We start from the raw sequence: 20,787 nt of genomic DNA on the forward strand, positions 1-20,787 counted from the left end.
CTGCTGTATGATAACACGTTTATTGAGGTTTTGGTTTTACAATGGATATTGTTAATATTTCCGAAGAGAGCTATTTTTTGATATGAATAATGTCAGATTAGATTTGGCTTTGATGTTTTGCCATTGTTTCAATGTTCTCATTGCCACATTTTTCTGCTTTGCAAAATATGCACATTTGCTTGTTGTTTCAATTGTTTCTTTTCATTGGCGATAAATCAGAGGAGTATGTAGATAGTCTGAAATAATGCTTATGATGCTTACACATTTATCAAAGAACCCAAGTCAGCTGATGCTTATATGTGTTAAACAAGCTGACAGTATTTCAGGTACAGGATAAAAACAGCAAAATTTTTCTCGAGTAATATTTCATCTCATAGAACACACAACTTAAGGGTCCCCAAATGAGCGACCGATCACTGCAATTTGCCCACATGTGTGATCTACAAAGCGATCTGTTGTCCACGTGATAGATCGCTGCGATCCGTTGCTTACGTATGGAGCCCTTTAGAAGTTTCTGCCTTGTCGGTTAATAGCTCATCTTTAAGCCTGCAGTGAATTTGTTGACTTGATCCATATCCCCAAAGGCTATCCTTCATGGTGGGATTGACAAAACATAATGAGTGAATGAGTTAATTCATAAATGACGATTTCAAACACTGAAGAACAGAATTATATTCTTCTGTAGAATTTTGTGTTAGTAATACAAAAAGGTTTCACTGCAAATTATGTCATATCGACTACACAAAAAATCACATTTCACCGGCGCCACTCACCCAAAACACCCCAGTGCGGCGCCGCCAAATCCCAGATGGGACACCTTGAGACCTGTTGTGCCGAGGTCATTATAGCGCATCGCCCTCACGGCTGCCTCATCGTGGAAACCCGGAACGTAAGTTGGGGGCAGCATTTCTAGCAGGATCTCGTGCTCTGGTGTTTCTGCAAAAGACAAGAGAGGCTTGTTGGTGCTTCCAGACTGTCATTACAAATATTGACAATAACACTGCTGTCTTATACAGCTGAGTGACAATTAATTATTTTAATATATTTATACTAGCAATATTTCAATATATTCACACAAATGTCTTCACTTCTCTGTATCATGTACCACTCTCTCAATTGACACGGAGCTTTCTGGATCCGGTCACCACTGTGTGTGTGCAATGATGCAGTCAGATGGATACAGTATTTCTTGATCTCCAAAGAGCATTTAAGTCAGTAGCACATCAACGTTTCTTAAGAAAATTACAACAGTCGAAGGACTGACTCAGCACACAGGAAAGTCAAAACAAACTTCTGTGACATTAAAAGCAAGGGTGATAACATTAAGAGTGCAAAGGGAATTCCGCTGTTAAATGCAGACGAGAGAGTGAATAGGTGGAAAGTATACATTGAAAGCCTCTATGAGGGGAAAGATTTATCTGATGTGATAGAAGAAGAAACAGGAGTCGATTTAGAAGAGATAGGGGACCCGGTATTAGAATCAGAATTTAAAAGAGCTTTGGAGGACTTAAGATCAAATAAGGCAGAAGGGATAGATAACATTCCATCAGAATTTCTAATTGGGGGAAGTGGCAACAAAATGACTATTCACGTTGGTGTGTAGAATGTATGAGTATGGCGACATACCATCTGACATTTAGATAAACCTCATCCACACAATTCCGAAGACAGCAAGAGCTGACAAGTGTGAGAATTATCGCACAATCAGCTTAAAAGCTCATCATCCAAGTTTCTGACAAGAATAATACAGAAAAATGGAAAAGAAAATTGAGGATGCACTAGATGATGGTCAGTTTGGCTTTAAGAAAGGTAAAAGCACAAGAAAGGCAATTTGGCATTACAGTTAATAATGGAAGCAAAACAAAAAAAAAAAAAATCAAGAAACATTCGTAGGATTTGTTGACCTGGAAAAAGTGTTTGAAAACGTAAAATGGTGCCAGATGTTTGAAATTCTGAGAAAAATAGGGGTAAGCTACAGGGAGAGACAGGTCATACACAATATGTACAACAGTCAAGAGGGAATAATAAGAGTGGCTGACCAAGAACGAAGTGCTTGTATTGAAAAGGGTAGACAAGGATGTAGTCTTTTGCCCCTGTTGTCCAATCTGTACATCGAGGAAGCAACGATGGAAATAAAAGAAAGGTTCAGGAGTGGAATTAAAATTCAAGGTAAAAGGATATCAACGATACGATTTGCTGATGACATTGCCATCCCGAGTGAAAGTGAAAAAGAATTACTTGATCTGCTGAATGGTATGAACAGTCTAATGAGTACAGAGTATGGATTGAGAGTAAATTTAAGAAAGACGAAGACAATGAGAAGTAGTAGAAATGAAAACAGTGAGAAACTTAATATCAGGATCAGTGGTCACAAAGTAGATGAAGTTAAGGAATTCTGCTACTTAGGCAGTAAAATAACGAGTGACGGACGGAGGAAGGAGGACATCAAAAGCAGACTAGCAAGGGTAAAAAGGGCATTCCTGGCCATGAGAAGTCTACTAATATCAAATAATCGGCCTTAATTTGTGGAAGAAATTTGTGAGAAGGTACATCTGGAGTATAGCATTGTATGGTAGTGAAACATGGACTGTGGGAAAACCGGAACAGAAGAGAATCGAAGCATTTTAGATGTGGTGCTACAGATGCATTTTAGATGTGGTGCTACAGATGAATGTTGAAAATTAGGTGGACTGATAAGGTAAGGAATGAGGAGGTTCTGCAAATCGGAGAGGAAAGGAATATGTGGAAAACACTGGCAAGGAGAAGGGACAGGATGATAGGACATCTGTTAAGACATGAGGGAATGACTTCCATGGTATCAGAGGGAGCTGTAGAGGGCAAAAACTGTAGAGGAAGACAGAGATTGGAATACATTCAGCAATTGAGGATAAAGGTTGCAAGTGATACTCTGAGATGAAGAGATTAGCACAGGAGAGGAATTCATGGTGGTGGGCCACATCAAACCATTCATAAGGCTGATGACCTTCAGGTGTGCCCCATGGAAATGTGTTGGGTCCCTTGCTGTTTGTGTTGTATATTATTGCCCCTGCAGATAATATTAATAGTAACCTCAGATTTTTCACACATGATACAGTTATCTATAAGTAACTACTGTCTTATGAAAGCTCGTCAAATATTCATCCAGATATTGACAGGATTTCAAACTGGTGCAAACATTGGCAACTTGCTTTAAATCCCCAGAAATGTCAAATTCTGCACTAAATAATGTGAAAAATATGGTATCCTTTGACTATAATATCAATGAGTCACAACTGCAAATCAGTAACTCGTACAAGCACCTGAGTGTAACAGTTCATAGAGATCTAACGTGGAACACTCACATAAGCTCAGTCGTAGGTAAGGCAGCTGCCAGACTTTGGCTCATTGGAAGGTTACGGGGAAAATGCAGACATTCTATGAAATGGATTGTTTACAAATTGCTTGTGTATCCTGTCTTAGAATGTTACTCAAGTGCATGGGCCCCCTATCAAATATGAGTAAACAGTAATATTAATAATACAAAGAATGGCAGCACAAATAGTCATAGGTTTGTTTGACCCACAAGAGATCATCACCGGAATGGTGAAAAATGTGAACTGACAGACACATGAATGTAGATGCAAAAGATACTGTGGAAGTGTGCTTAGTAACTTCCATGAACCAGCTATAAATGGTGAATCTACGAATAAACTTCAGCCCTCTACATATTGCTCCCATAGGGATTGTGAGAAGAAGATTAGATTAATTACAGTACAAGGGGGGACCCAAAAGTAACCGGAATTGTAATGCTGCACATCATATACTTGTAGTAGCAGTTTACGCCACCAGAGGGTTGTAGCAGGAGCTCTGCTGAGTCATTCTGCCACGCGGCATCACACAACAGTGAGAATTGTGGTTTCTTTGGCAGTTCTTTGAGTGTGGGTACAGTGCAGACGTGACACGAGGAAATGGCTAGTTCTTATGACCAATGTGCAGCAATGAAGTTTCATTTCTTGCTCGGCAAGAACGAAGCAGAAACTGTTGCGATGATTCAGACAGCCTATAAAGACCGTGCTCTTAGTAAAATGCAAGTGTACGAATGGTTTTCTCAGTTTAAAAAGGGAGAAATGGTGGTTGAAGATCAGCCCCATTCCAGTTGATCCTCGACTGCTCGAAGCGAAGACAACATCAACAAAATCCGTGATCTCATCAGTGAAGATCAACACAGGACAATCGACCAACTCGAGAACTTGTCCTGGAGCTCAATTCAGCACATCTTGATCATCGATTTGGGGATGTGAAGAGTGGCAGCAAAATTCATGCCGAAGCTTCTTAGTGGAGATCAAAGGAATCGTCGGGTTCGAGCCTGTCTCGAAATAAAGGACACGTTCAAATATGATCCACATTTTTTCAACAAAATCATTACAGGTGATGAGTCATGGTGCTATGGGTATGATCCAAAAAGTAAACAACAGTCATCACAATGGAAGTCACCTGGCTCACCTCGACCAAAAAGAGCTCGACAAGTGAAATCAAATGTGAAAACGATGTTGATCTGTTTTTTTGACATCAAAGGGATCGTACACTCTGAATTTGTCCCTGAAAACCAGACAGTAAACCAACAATTCTATTTGGAGGTTATGAAATGGCTTCACACAAGTTTGTCGTGAAAACGTCTGGCTTTGTGGGATTCTGGCGTGTGGTTCCTGCATCACGACAATGCTCCCACGCACACGGCTCTCAGCGTTCTCCAGTTTTTGGCCTCGACGAAGATGACTACCTTGTCCCACGCGCTCTATTCGCCAGATTTAGCACCCTCGGACTTCTTGCTATTCCTGAGGATGAAAAGAGACTTGAGAGGGAAGCGTTTTGCGGATGTGGAAGACGTTAAACGCAATGTCATGGTAGTGCTAGCAGGTATCAAAGAGGACAAATTTAAAAGGTGCTTTGAACACTGGAATGAACATTTGGACAAGTGAATTAATGCTAATGGAGAGTACTTCGAAGGAGATTAAGGTTGTATTTGAAAACAATAAAGTATATGCTTTCTAGAAAGAAATTCCGGTTATTTTTGAGTCCCCCCTCGTATGCTTGTGGCTTTGAAGCACTTGTTTTTTCCACAGTCCATACATGAGTGGAACAGGAAAAAGCCCCAAGTCTGTACTGTCAGAAGTACCCTCCTTTATCCACTTTACCACAGAATATAGATACTGATGCAGATTCTTGAGAGCTTGGAAGCTTTTCAGTAGGAGCACAAAGAGAAGATACACGAGCAGAAATTCACTCTTTTAGCACTGCTGTAATATGTCTTCATGCAATCTGAAGTCGCCATGGAGGTGGAAGAAATAACTCCTTGTCTATAGGTCACTGAGCTTAAAGCGCTATTGTATCTAACAAGAAGTGAGAGATAATGAAAAACTCTGCAAGAGTGCAGCTGTTGGCCTTAACAATAAATATGATCCAAAAATAGTTGACTCCAAATACAACAAAATTATAAAAAGGTGCAACAGTTAATACACTCGAGATCCACAGAGAAAATAAAGTTTACTGCCAGGACATACATAGGTAGGATGTCTGACAAAATTGAAGATTTTTTTGAAGCAATGATATAAATATCTCCCTCAAAATGATAAATAACATTGAAAAACAAATACCATAGAGAAGAGAACAAGTATGAACACTCAGGAGGTCATTTGAGTGGAATGGTTTGTACAACCAAAATCAGGACTGATGGGAAAGGTACCTAAGTATGTGCACTTTTTAAATGGGCTGGTTCATTCACTTCAGTAATGTACAATTACCACAACATGATTAAAGTGACCAGCAGATTCTGATATTCTGTTTGCCTTGGTGAAATGCAATTGCTGAGCTGATGTACCATACTTTTGCTTGACTTTAAAGTGCCGTCCAAAACCTGCAATCTCTACTGATGACATAAGAATACTAATCAAGGGTCCAAGCTGAATCTCAGCAGACACAGCTCACATGATAACCAAACAGGCCTACATTTGGTCCACAGCTAACATTTCAACCCGTAACTCACAAGGTGTGGTCTCTCAGACCGCACGAGAGTTTTCGAACTCACGTTCCGAGGTCAGTTCTGGTGGAATGTTTCAATACACACTCCACTCTCCTTAAACTGCCAAATACACAATCTCAACTATCAATTGCATTACAGTCTTATTTTTTTGTTGTTGACACATGTCGACATGTGTCGGTGTCTCCTAGACTGCGCCTTGTGAACTAAATACCTGTTTTCTGCAGTATAGTATGAAATGTGGTCACAGGAATGTGTATACTTTAATGATATTAAGCTTGACGAAATTGTTAGGTGGTGGTTAGGGGAAGATGTCAGTGGTATAGATTAAGAAAAAGGTAAAAAAGACGACGATTTTGCAATACCCAATTCTGCTAGCAAACAAGAGGATCATTCAGAAGAACTTCAGGTTAGTGGTGAGAGACGCCTTTCTGTTTCTCGAAAAAGAATTTATAGTGATAGTTAAAATCAAATGTGTTATGAGTGGTGGTAAAGAAAAATGTAGATCCCAGCACTGAGCAACAAACCCTGGAATTTAGTTCCGAGTGAAAATGTACTGGCTAAAGAGATATTATATATATTTTTTCAGAATGTAAAACTCAGTTCTCTGATAGTTTGTTGTTGTGTACTATTTAAATATCTATACAAAAGTATGTGATTTTGTGTGATACAAAGCAAAATACTGTGGGCTTTATTTAGCGCAATAAAATCAACAAGGAGTATTGAAAAACACTTAAATAATTGTGAAAGTAAATGTTATACAACTTCAGTTAAAATTTTCAAGTGATTTACAACTTAAATTTCAGTTTAAACATAAGAGTCCCATTGACCACGCTTTGTAGTATATTTTACAGAAAAGTCACCTTTCGAGTTCAAGGGTGTAGCCTAAGTTTCACAAAGACTCATATTGTTTTATTTCAAACCAGTAATAATGACCTGCAGGTACCAGAAGCAGATATTAATGGTCATATACTGAATGACATGCAGAGTCTGAATTTCCTTGGGGCCCCACTGAATAACAGATTAAAATGGAGTCAACACATGGATAAACTAACCATGAAGCTCAATTCAGCATGTTACTCCATTATAAGCATCTCCCAATATGTTTACCTAAAGACAAGAGAATAGTCTTATCTCTTTTATATAAAAGACAACGTCTTGACCACTTGACTCATCACCATTCAGCCCAAACCGCTAAGGGTAGAAACTTGAAATTTGGAGACAGTGTTGATCTTATACTGTACACCTCATTTAAGAAGGGATTTTTTTTAAATTCCGCCCCTAATAGGGTAAAATGCAGATAAAAGGTTTTTTAAAAAATAACATATTAATGCAATTTTGAAGCTAGAAATACGAAAATTGGTATTTGGTTTCTCATCTGAAATAATGAAATATGTTTCAGCATTTTTGGGAATTTAACCCTCTTGGGGATGAAATAATGGGTGAAAGTATTTTTGAAAAAAAAAATCATTGTTAAAGAACTACTAAAGCATTTTTAAAGCTACATTTATGAATACTGGTATTTGACTTCTCAGTTTGAAATAAAAAAAGCAAGTATTTCATTGTTTCTGGAAATTCATCCCTAAGCGGGCAATTCACTGACCCATCATCACCCAGCATAAACCAATATGGATGGAAACCTTGAAATTTTACTATAGGCATTATTTAGTACAGGGTTGTTCAAAATTCCACCCCTAAGGGGGTGAAATAGAGCATGAAATACTTTTTGAAAATCTGTCATTCCTAAGACAACTTTGAAACTAGAACTACAGGAATTGGTATTTGGTTTTGCAAACAAAAATAAAAAAATGTGCTTCAGTATTTTTGGTAATTCAACCACAAAGGGGGTAAAATAATGGATGAACAAAAATTTTTTTTTAATAAATCATTATCAAAGAACTACTAAAGCATTTTTAAAGCTACATCATTGAAAATTTGTATTTGTCTTCTCAGCTGGAAATAAAACATATGGGTCTCAGTGTTTCTGGAGATGAAAATTTTTATGAAAATATTTCATTATGAAAGCATTTTTAAAGCTAAATCTAAGAAAATCTGTATTTGGCTTCTCGGTTCAAAATAAAAAATAAATGTTTCAGTGTTTTTTGCAAATTCAACCTTTATGGGGGTAAAGTGGGGGAAGAAAATTTTTATGGAAATATTTCATTACAGAAGTATTTTTGAATCTAAGTCCATGAAAATTTGTATTTAGCTTCTCAATTAGAAATTAAAAAAAAGAGAAAAAAAAGAAAAAAAGAAAAAAAACTGTTTCAGTGTTTTTTGGAAATTCAGCCCCTAAGGGAGTGAAGTAGGGGATGAAATTTTTTTATGAAACTATTTCATTACATTAAAACATTTTTAAAGCTACATCTATGAAAATTTTTATTTGGCTTCCATGGAAGTATGTGTTAAGGGATAAAAGTTCATATGAAAATGTCACCATAAGAACTCAAAAGGCAGGAGCACCAAAGACCTCTGACTCTAGCTACCAGAATTGCTTTTTGGACAACAGTACATTCAGAAAAGGCCATTCCTCTATGGTCTTAATTAGTGTACAAAGTTTAGAAGATGTTACAATCTGTGAACAACATAGAAATTCGATTAAAGAAAAACGAAAAAGTATATGTGCAGATCATACAATATATGTGAGCAAAGTGGTGGGTGCTAAACTACTTTTGTATATTTTCACTTGCTGTTCTACAGAATTATCTCCTGGGACAGTACGCAAAAGTAAATAAAAAGTTTATTCAGCACAAGCGAGCATTAAGAATATTGTGAAAAGCAGATATCCATACATCTTGCAGAGGTCTTTAATACATTTTGTTGCTGATAATAAAAGCCTCTTTCAACTGCACTGCAATATCCACTGTTAGAATACAAGATACAAAAATAATTTTCATGTAGAATTTGTCTTGAGGAAAGTAAATAACACATCCCAGTTTCCACTCTTTCTATAAATTATCCGAACGTATAGGGGACATCGTTTAAATATGTGTGTATAATGTGAGTGGTATGAAATGGAACGAGCATGTGAGGTTTGTGAGTGGAAAGCCGACAAATGGTCGACTTTGGTTTATTTGGAGAATTCTAGGACAGTGTGGTTTATCTGCAAAGGAGACCACATATAGGACATTAGTGTGATAAAGGCTTGAGTACTGCTCAAGTCTTGTGATCTGTACAGGTCAGATTGAAGGGAGACATCGAAGCAATTCAGAGGTGGGATATTATGCACTACTGGCCATTAAGATTGCTACACCAAGAAGAAATGCAGATGATAAACGGGTATTCATTGGACAAATATACACTACTGGCCATTAAAATTGCTACACCAAGAAGAAATGCAGATGATAAACGGGTATACATTGGACCAATATATTATACTAGAACTGACATGTGATTACATTTTCATGCAATTTGGTTGCATAGATCCTGAGAAATCAGTACCCAGAACAACCACCACTGGCCATAATAATGGCCTTGATACGCCTGGGCATTGAGTCAAACAGAGTTTGGATGGCGTGTACAGGTACAGCTGCCCATGCAGCTTCAACACGCTACCACAGTTCATCAAGAGTAGTGACTCGCGTATTGTGACGAGCCAGTTGCTCGGCCATCATTGACCAGACGTTTTCAATTGGTGAGAGATCTGGAGAATGTGCTAGCCAGGGCAGCAGTCGAATATTTTCTGTATCGAGAAAGGCCCGTACAGGACCTGCAACATGCGGTCGTGCTTTATCCTGCTGAAATGTAGGGTTTCCCAGGGATCGAATGAAGGGGAGAGTTACGGGTCGTAACACATCTCAAATGTAACATCCACTGTTCAAAGTGCCGTCAGTGCGAACAAGAGGTGACTGAGACGTGTAACCAATGGCACCCCATACCATCACGCCGGGTGATACGCCAGTATGGCGATGACAAATATACACGATTCCCATGTGCGTTCACCGTGAAGTCGCCAAACACGGATGCGACCATTATGATGCTGTAAAAAGAACCTGGAGTCATCTGAAAAAATGACGTTTTGCCATTCGTGTACCCAGGTTCGTCATTGAGTACACCATTGCAGGCGCTCCTGTCTGTGATGTAGCGTCAAGGGTGACTGCAGCCACGGTCTCTGAGCTGATAGTCCATGCTGCTGCAAACATCATCGAACTGTTCGTGCAGATGTTTGTCGTCTTGCAAACGTCCCCATCTGTTGACTCAGGGATTGAGACATGGCTGCATGATCTGTTACAGCCATGCGGATAAGATGCCTGTGATCTCGACTGCTAGTGATACGAGGCCGTTGGGATCCAGCACGGCATTCCGTATTACCCTCCTGAACCCACCGATTCCATATTCTGCTAACAGTCATTGGATCTCAACCAACGCGACCAGCAATGTCATGATACCATAAACCCCAATCGCGATAGGCTACAATCAGATCTTTATCAAAGTCGGAAATGTGATGGTACGCATTTCTCCTCCGTACACGAGGCATCACAACAATGCTGCTGTTTGTGTATGAGAAACTGGTCGGAAACTTTCCTCATGTCAGCACATTGTAGGTGTTGTCACGGCGCCAACCTTGTGTGAATGCTCTGAAAAGCTAATCATTTACATATCACAGCATCCTCTTCCTGCCGGTTAAATTTCACATCTGTAGCACGTCATCTTCGTGGTGTTTGCAATTTTAATGGCCAGTAGTATATATGTTACTGATAGGTTCAAACAACATGCAAGTGTTACAGAGACACTTTTGGAACTGAAATCGGACTCTCTGGAGGGAAGGCAATGTTCTTTTTGAGGGACACTATTGAGAAAATTTAGAGAACTGGCACTTGAAGCTGACTGCTGAACGATCCGGTTGCCTCCAATATACATTGTGTGTTAAGGACCATGAAAATAAGATATGAGGAATTAGGGCTCATATGGAGTCAAGTAGTCATTTTTCCCTCGTCCTATCTGAAAGATAGACACTAGAAGATCATAGAGGCAACAGAGGCCTTGTGACTCTGGAATGGTTGGTCACAATCTGCGGTCTAGGCACCATCCGAGGGGAATGTGGGAGGAAATACTTGGGGCACATTCCAAAGAACGGGGATGGAGATCCCGGCCAGGGAATCATTGAACAGTGATTGCATAAGAAACCAGGAGTTGGCTCCTTCGTATTTGTAGAGGGGGAACCCCTGCTTCTGCGAGGAGACAATCGGAAGGACTGGTGCGAAATGCACTGATAGCCAGATGCGTCCCACAGTGGTGAACAGGATCAAGTATTTTCAGAGTGGAAGGTGCCACTGAGCCATAAGCCTGACGACCATAATCTAGTGAGCACAAAACCAGAGCATGCTAAAGATGGTGAAGAGTAGCACGATCTGCACCCCAAGATGAGTGGGCCAGGAGGCCGAGAGCATTAAGCTTCTGCATGCAGGTAGTCTCCAGGTGGCAAATATGGGGCAGCCACATCAGCTTTTTAGCAAAAAGGAGGCCCAAGAAAAGGGATTGTGCTACAACATCTAGGTCCTGATTGCCTAAATAAAGTTCTGGATAGGGGTTTACTGTGATTTGATCACAAAAATGCATAACCAACATTTTGAAGGGAGAAAATTGGAAGCCGAGGGAAAGGGCCCATGCAGAGGCCTACGGTATGGTGCCTTGCAGCTGGTGTTCAGCAGAGCAATGAAGGGGAGCTGCACCAGATGCAAAAATTGTTGACAAACAACACTGGGGTAACCAGAGGCCCAACACAGGTTACGAGCCCACTGGTGGATATGAGGAAGAGTGCAATACTTCACACAGAACCCTGTGGGATACTGTTCTCCCAGATCAAGGGTGCTGTGTAAATTGCCAATTCCAATCCAGAAGAGCTGGTTCGATAAAAACCCATGCAAAAAATCAGAAGTGCATCGTAAAAGCCCTAGTCGTGGACGGTAACTAAAATGTGACAGCACCAAGATGTGTGGTATGTCTCGTGTAGGTCAAAGAACACCACAACAAGCAGTCAGCAGTTAGCAAAAGCCTGTTGAATTGCTGTTTACAATCAGAGTAAATGGTTAGTTGTAGATCAACCTTGCCAGAAACCACACTGATACGGGATCAAAAGGCCTCATGATTTGAGCATGCAGCATAATTGGAAGCTAACCATCCCCTCAAGCAGTTTACAAAGGAAGTTGGCCAGGCTAATCTGCTGGTAGCTGTCAAGAGACGTTGGGTTCTTCCTGGGATTAGTATGGGGAATACTGTGCTGTCTCGCCACTGCGAAGGGAAGACACCCACGAGCCAAATGCTGTTGAAGATCCTGGGTAGATGTTGTCTCTGGCTAGTGCCCGAGTGTCGGATCATCTGGTTGTGGATGGAATCTGGGCCTGGGGCCAAGTCATGTGAAGAGATGAGGGCCTGCAAGAATACCCATTCAGTGCAGGTTCGTGTTAGGCTTCAACTTGGCAGGGGTTGAAACAGGAGGTTTCTTCAAGTGGTTGCTTCTGCTGGATAAAGATATACTATATGATCAAAAGTATACTGACACCCCCAATAACATATATTTTTCATATTAGGTGCGTTGTGCTGCCACCTAGTGCCAGGTACTCCTTATCAGCGACCTCAGCAGTCATTACACATCGTGAGAGAGCAGAATGGGGCACCCCACGGACTACGAACGTGGTCAGGTAACGGGGTGTCACTTGTGTCATACGTCTGTATGTGAGATTTCCACACTCCTAAACATCCCTAAGTCCACTGTTTTTGATGTGATAGTGAAGTGGAAATGTGAAGGGACACATACAGCACAAAAGTTTACAGGCCGACCTCGTCTGTCGACTGACAAAGACCGCCAACAGTTGAAAAGGGTTATAATGTGTAATAGGCAGACATCAATCTAGACCATCACACACGAATTCCAAACTGCATCGGGATACACTGCAAGCACTATGACAATTAGGTGGGAGGTGAGAAAACTTGGATGTCATGGTTGAGCAGCCACATGTCATGCTGGTAAATGCCAAACACCACCTCACTTGTTGTAAGGAGTGTAAACATTGGACGAATGAACAGTGGAAAAATGTTGTGTGGAGTGACAAATCATGGTATACAATGTGACGATCCGAGGGCAGGGTGTGGGTGTGGCAAATGCCCAGTGAACGTCATCTATCAGCACGTGTAGTGCCAACAGTAAAATTCAGAAGCAGTGGTGTTATGATGTGGTCATGTTTTTCAAGGAGGAGGCTTTCACCCCTTGATATTTTGCATGGCACTGTCACAGTGCATGCCAACATTGACTTTTCATCACCTTCTTGCTTCCCACTGTTGAAGAGCAATCTGGGGATGGCGATTGCATCTTTCAACACGATTGAGCACCTGTTCATAATGCATGGCCTGTGGCAGAGTGGTTACACGACAGTAACATCCCTGCAATGGACTGGCCTTCACAGAGGCCTGATTTGGATCCTATAGAACACCTTTGGGATGTTTTGGAACGCCAAATTCATGCCAGGTCTCACCGACCGACATCAATACCTCTTCTCAGTGCAGCACTCCTTGAAGAATGGGCTGCCATTCCCCAAGAAACCTTCCAACACCTAATTGAACATATGCCTGTGAGAGTGGAAGCTGTCATCAAGGTTAAGGGTGGGCCAACACCATATTGAATTCCAGCATTACCGACGGAGTGCACCACGAACTTTTAAGTCATTTTCAGCCAGGTGTCCAGATACTTTTGATCACATAGTGGAGCAGGACAGGAACAGGACGCCAATGCTGTCACAATGTGTTCTGCAAGGACTGAAGGGTCAGTACACAGAGCACCTCGAACGATAAGACCCTGGACAGTTGATTGTCACTGGTGACCCAGAATGCTTGGACCATAGGATCCATCAGAGGCCATGCCACCTGTGAAAGCAGCCGTGTCATATACCAGCTCTGCTGCAATCACTACACAGCTTTTTATGTTGGTATGACTAGCAACCATTTGTCCACTAGGATGAACAGCCTCACCAAACTGCGGACAAGAGAGGTTGACCATCCGTGGCACAACATGCGAGAAATAACAAGCTCAATTTCAATGGCTGCTTCACACCTCAGACATCTGGATCCTCCCCTCCACTACCAGCCTTTCTGAACTGTGCAGATGGGAGTTATCCTTATAACACAGTCTCTGCTCCCAAAATTATCCTGGCCTCAACATACAGTTTTCACACCCTCTCTCCTGTCACCAACTCACTATTCAGTATCCCTTCATTTTTGTATGCCATCCTCTGCCAAGGCACCTGCCCATCTTTCCCCAGTCCTCTCCTTTTCCGTTCTATTTTTCCCACCTCCCTGCCCCACATTCTCCCTACTCTGCACCTGTTGGCAGTACAGTACCTGCAAACTTTGCCGACAGTGCTCCTCCCCCCGGTACACTGCTATCCCTTCCCCTTTCCCTTCCCTCACTCCTTCAGTTTGCTGGTTCCATTCCACGTCACAGCTGCATTCTGGTCTGAGCTGCCAGAATTGGTAGTCACATGCATGTGACGTGTGCTTGCTTGTGTTAGTGAATAGTGTGTGTTACTCTTCTTTTTCTGATGAAGGCTGTGGATGAAAGCTAAAGTTTAAGTGTCTTTTAATTGTGCCTGTCTGCAACTTAATATGTCATCTTTATTTTTTGGTAAACAGCAGTCTGTCTTTTCCTTACACTGTTTCTAACCACTTGACTCAGTTCTTGGTTCGTGGTGCACAATCACAGTTGCAGATGTGTATTCGTAGCAAATAAACCTCCACAAGTGCCTTCCAGAAGCTACTATAATCTGGTTAAAAGTACTTCATAGCTGACATCTGTCACTTGCCTCTATGACGTTGTCACATCTGATGGCAAGTCACTTCTCAAATGCTGTGAATGTGTAATGCAAAGCAGTGTTAGAAGTGGCCACCTCGAGGTATGTCGGATATTCGAGATGCTCTGTCAACAACTAATTTTAAGTGACCAATAACTGAACTGTGGCATTTTGTAGCCCTGAATTTAAACTCATGTTATAACTTAACCACAGTCTCGTGATGTGCAATGTATCTGAGGAAACAGCAGTCAACAACCTGTGGCAGAACTAAGATCTCAATTACTTTGTTCATGGCGATTTAAGCTAACCTCTACAAAAAAGACTTCAAATCAAAGAAAGTTCACTTTCAGTGCTAAAAGGAAACTGTAATTTCTTGCTACCATTGGTTACCTAAAACTATCTTTTCACTGGCTACATGAGCTGCCACATTATCAAACCGGTGAGCAGTCCTCATTGACACTTGTTTGCATATTATAGACAACACAGGCAGATTCCAGATGAAAAAAGAATGATAGGTAGATAAACGAGAGAAAGTAAAAAAGTCAATACGATGATGAAAATGACGTGACAAAGAATTAGAAATAAAAAAATTACATTGAAACCAATTATTTGGGTAAAAATGTCAATCAAACTCTTTTAATTAGCTTCAGAAATTAAAAAAAATTCACATCATTTGACAAGATTTGAACCTGCAGCCTTCAACATGGGTTAATCCACTAACCACTCAAGTTGTTGTTTTACACATGATTACCCAGTAGCAATGATGAATTGCAGCCTTCAAAAACTTGGTTTCATGCAATATCGTGCAAAGCTTATCTGATATAGGCTGATCTCTGTGATTATGATAACCACATATGTGATGTTGAACTGCTTCTTGTGCAGAAGTATCCAGTATCATATATGATGAAATACGAAATTAAAGTGCCAGACCCGTGATTCGGGATCCAGACACATCGAGAAAGAATATCGGACAAGTAGCTGGAAGTGAACTGACTGTTTATTGTGATGGTTTGGCAATGGTGAATGGTTTGTCGATGAGCGCTCTTATTGGAGAAAACCAGCTACAACCTGTGAAGTGTCAACTATCACGTAATTTCTATCAGACTATAGTTCTGCAACGTGGAGACACCCCGAGCAAGACAGCTTTAACAACTCTCGTCTACATCCAGAAATAGCTTCCACAAATTAGTAGAAACAGTTTCATGCATCTTGCTGCAACTACTTGCCAAAACTGCCAGTTGCTGGAAGTTTTTGCTCAACCTTCGAAGATTTATGAAAACAAAAACTTAATGCAAAACTCGTCCCTCAAACACTAACAGACAAACAGAAAGAGGAAAGACAAAGAATTTCCGCTGAACTACTGGAGAGAGCCAGACCTGATCCCACATTTCTGTTGATGACGAAGGTTGACGCTAACAGTGAGACCTCACACAAAGTGTCAAAGTGCTGAATTGTGGAGACCCAGATCACCAGCCTCAAAAAAAGTCAAACAAAAACTTTCAAGAAGATAGACAGTGTTGAAACTTTCTGGCAGATTAAAACTGTGTGCCGGACCGAGATTCGAACTCGGGACCTTTACCTTTCGCGGGCAAGTGCTCTACCAACTGAGCTACCCAAACATGACTCACACCCCATCCTCACAGCTTTTTCTTCTGCCATTACCTCGTCTCCTACCTTCCAAACTTAACAGAAGCTCTCCTGCGAACCATGAAGAACTAGCACTCCTGAAAGAAAGGATATTGCAGAGACACGGCTTAGCCACAGCCTGGGGGATGTTTCCAGAATGAGATTTTCACTCTGCAGCAGAGTGAGCACTGATATGAAACTTCCTGACAGATTAAAACTGCGTGCCAGACCGAGACACGAACTCAGGACCTTTGCCTTTCGTGGGCAAGTGCTCTACCATTCTATAGACAATGTTGATCACATTCTTTGACAGTAAAAGATTAGTTCACCATCAGTATGTTCCTCCAGGTCAGACAGTGAACCAAACTCTTTACATCAAAGTCTTGAAACGTTTGCAACAAGCAATTTGACGTCGCTGCCCTGATTTGTGACATTCTCAGGACTGGTTCTCACTGTATGATAATGCAAGACTGCTTTATCTCTTACAGAGTATCTGGCCAGACATTCTGTTATTGCCATTATTTAAAATCTACAGAGAAAATGTTATTAGAAAAAGTCTTCATTGCTGTATTGGTGGGATCCAAATTGGAGGACAACAAATCAGTAATTTAAGATTTGCTGATGATGCCACACTGTGCACAGAACCAAAAGTGAAAATGATGGAGCTACTGGTTAGGGTTAAGAGCAAAAGTGAGAAACCTGGATTGTCAATTAACAATAAAAAGGCCAAGATCATGATAACTGACAGAGTTGAGTCACTACCAGTTGCACTGTCATGGGTAGGGATGCTGCATTGAATCTGACAATGATTTGGAAAGTCTGCACCCTAACCATTCGTACTAAATTGAGAGTGCTGAAATCTGTGGTGTTTCCAGTCTTCCTTGGCACTGAAACATGAACAATAACTGCAAAAGAATGGACACTTTTGAGATGTGGATATATAAGAGATTGCTGAGAACATCATGGATTGACAAATGGACCCACAACTCAAACTTTCACCAACTCAGTCTTTCAAGAACTCAGTCTTTCAAGAACTCACTCTCTCAAGAACTCAGTCTCCCAAGAACTCACTCTACCAAGGACTCAGTCTTCCAAGGACTCAGTCTACCAAGGACTCAGTCTACCAAGGACTCAGTCTTCCAAGGACTCACTCTACCAAGAACTCACTCTTCCAAGAACTCACTCTTCCAAGAACTCACTCTTCCAAGAACTCACTCTTTCAAGAACTCAGTCTTCCAAGAACTCAATCTCTCAAGAACTCAATCTTTCAAGAACTCCGGGCAGAGAAGAGGTTGCCCAGTATTTGCTTCCAGTGAATCCTACAGTTCTTTGGTCACTGAATATGACAACAGGAGGATAACTTGGAGATGATGATCATCCGAGGCAAAGTCAAATGATAAAGATTGTAGGGAAGACCACTGAGATGATGCATAGACCAGATAAAGGAGAAGAGTCATGAAACATGGGTCAGCTACTCTGAGATTGAGGAAAATGGAGACAGACTGTTAAAGAGGATTGTGTGATGGGTCACTAACTTTCAGCTATTAAAGACGGAGTGTTGATAATGTGCATTACATTTATAACAAAGGTAATAAATATGGTTTGCAAAAAATCTAAGAATAATTACAAGGCACTCTCTTGGTGATATAGCTTGCCACATTTTTATATCCTGTTTTTGATTATTTGATTGTACAATAGGTAAGAGTAGCTCGAAACTGACACGTACGACATTCTCAGAAAGTTTTTAACTGAGTGAAGTCCTCTGATTTTAGTTCATTCAATAGCGTTTCTTGAGAATTTAAATTGTATACCTCTGTATCAAATGAATTGGTGAGTAGGAAAAGGGATCATGTCCCAGAAAGTAAATTTGTCAGGAGAGACAAAAAACTGAGATTACAAAATGGATTTAAGCACAGTGTCTTACAAGTTCCCACGTAGCAAGTGGCCCCTGGATGAAACAATATATACCATTACAACACACTTCAGCCACAGACTGTAGTCAGTAATAGAGTTTGAATGTACTGAGTTCAAATGGCTCTGAGCACTACGGGACTTAACGGCTATGGTCATCAGTCCCCTAGAACTTAGAACTACTTAAACCTAACTAACCTAAGGACATCACAAACACCCAGTCATCACGAGGCAGAGAAAATCCCTGACCCCGCCGGGAATCGAAACCGGGCACGGGAAGCGAGAATGCTACCGCACGACCACGAGCTGCGGACGAATGTACTGGGGATGACCCCTTTCCGAACTTGATGATGTCTATGAAGCAATTAACATTCTACTTGCAGAAAAAGGATTGTGTTATGCAAGTTTAAATTATTCATATTCATTGAAGTAATGAAATAGTGTGTTATGAACATACATGTTTATTCATAATGTAACCAAAATACAACCACACGCAAAAGTACAGCGAAGCATTGTGAGTATGCTTCATCTTCATCTTGTCCATCCTTCGCTGGCCACTGGCAGATACTGTTATAAAATGGTTTCTGCTTGTCAGGTATTAATTGCAGAATTTTGTTTATGTTATCTAATGTCTTCTTTTTAATTGGAACAGATCCTATACAGGGTGTTACAAAACGGTACGTCCAAACTTTCAGCAAACATTCCTGACACACAAAGAAAGAAAATATGTTATGTGGACATGTGTCCGGAAACGCTTACTTTCCATGTTAGAGCTCATTTATTACTTCTCTTCAAATGTACTGATGTGCTTGATGCTAGTACAGTAGAGCAATGAGTCACATGTCAACACAAGCAGCGAAGTCAACATTACCTTCCTTCAATTGGGCCAACTGAACTGAATCGGGGACGTACAGTACTGACGAAACTAAAATGAGCTCTAACATGGAAATTAAGCATTTCCGGACACATGTCCACATAACATCTTTTCTTTATTTGTGTGTGAGGAATGTTTCCTGAAAGTTTGGCCATACCTTTTTGTAACACCCTGTATATGCCCGTTTATACAGATGTGGGCCTCTTCTCTAAACCAATACCATTCAAATGAGCTCTTCTGTTGATTGGACATGATCTCCTGTTATACCAAATGATGCAAACTGATATGAAGATCAGTTATCTCTGATAAATGTAATCTGAAAGAAAAATGGATATGACCCTGTTTCCAACTCATCAGTTCAATTTATCCATGGAAACATTTATTTTTTCTTAACTTCTTGTCATGATTTTTCTTCAATAATAATGCAACAATGATGGCAGCTGCCATGGTTCTTAAGTACGACACTGCAAACTTCCATGTGCGTCTGACCTCACCAAGTGCTTGAGGGTACCTGCACGTGGAAATATGTCCTAACAGCTATCTTGGGCAACAAAAATTTGATTTTCAGTATTTCATATCATTACCGACCAAATTTAAAATGCTATCATAATCTATTTATTAAGAAGTATAATTGTATGTTAAATGCTTAGCATCAGAACACAAGTAAATTGTGTATATATCTTGAGGCACCATAACTCACCTTCCCCAAACACCAAAGATTATATTCATTTATCATGTGAGAATGAGAACATTTAGTGACTTCCAATGAGTTTCACATGTAATTTCAAACTTCTAAGAAACTTTTTCTCACTGACACTTCCCACCAAATGATGAAAGGAAAAAATTTATCGCTTCCTACACTTTTGCTGTTCATGCAGTAAAACTGCTGACATTTTAATTCATTACTTCTTTCTTACAAATTCTATTCACAACACATCTTGCAGACAATATCCACGTATACCACTGAATGTACCTATAAATTATAGCACTGTACAACACACATTTCAAGAAATAAAAACCATAAACAATGAAGTAAAAAACTAGCTTGTGCTTAAAATAGGGGTGCAAATGATTCAGACAATACTCATCTGGTGTTTCATAATAAGAGCACATAGCGACTTCCAACAGATTTTAATTGTAATTTCAAACATTTTCTCACTTACATGTTTAAATCATTATTTACTATTTACCCCTTTTTTGGGATGCAAATATTTTATTCATTTCTACAAAAGCAATGGAACTTTTAGCTTTGAGTGTTGTACTTAAACTTTTGACTGACTGCTGTAATGTCTGCTGATTGAAAAGAAATAATTTCTCTGTAATTAGTTTATATTAGAAAATGTGCATATTTATCTTTGCACTTGGCTGCACTGTATGCCTGCTGAAAATTTCTGTACAACAATAAATTGTGATTTTCTTGTCTGGGGGCGTATGTGTTAGAAGCAAGTGGATGTCTACCAGTACGTAACATTCAGGGCAATATTAATTTATTTTGTGTGTCTCAATAAAGGGAAAATGGTATATTATCGCACATTTGTTAATATACCTCATTACTGCAATACCACACAAAACTTACT

The 20,787-nt window shown here is 40.3% G+C and overlaps 1 protein-coding gene across 1 annotated transcript in view; it reads right to left on the bottom strand.

Moving 5' to 3' along the window:
- The window catches only part of LOC124720108 (L-galactose dehydrogenase-like), a 100,391-nt gene that overhangs the window by 68,860 nt on the left and 10,744 nt on the right, over positions 1-20,787 (bottom strand). The window contains exon 2 of the mRNA XM_047245400.1: positions 774-936. Within this exon, the coding sequence (XP_047101356.1) occupies positions 774-907 (134 nt within the window). The 5' untranslated portion in view covers positions 908-936. The remainder of the gene's footprint in view (positions 1-773; positions 937-20,787) is intronic.

This window comes from Schistocerca piceifrons, chromosome 11, assembly GCF_021461385.2.
Source record: "Schistocerca piceifrons isolate TAMUIC-IGC-003096 chromosome 11, iqSchPice1.1, whole genome shotgun sequence".
In the NCBI taxonomy this organism is placed as follows: domain Eukaryota; kingdom Metazoa; phylum Arthropoda; class Insecta; order Orthoptera; family Acrididae; genus Schistocerca; species Schistocerca piceifrons.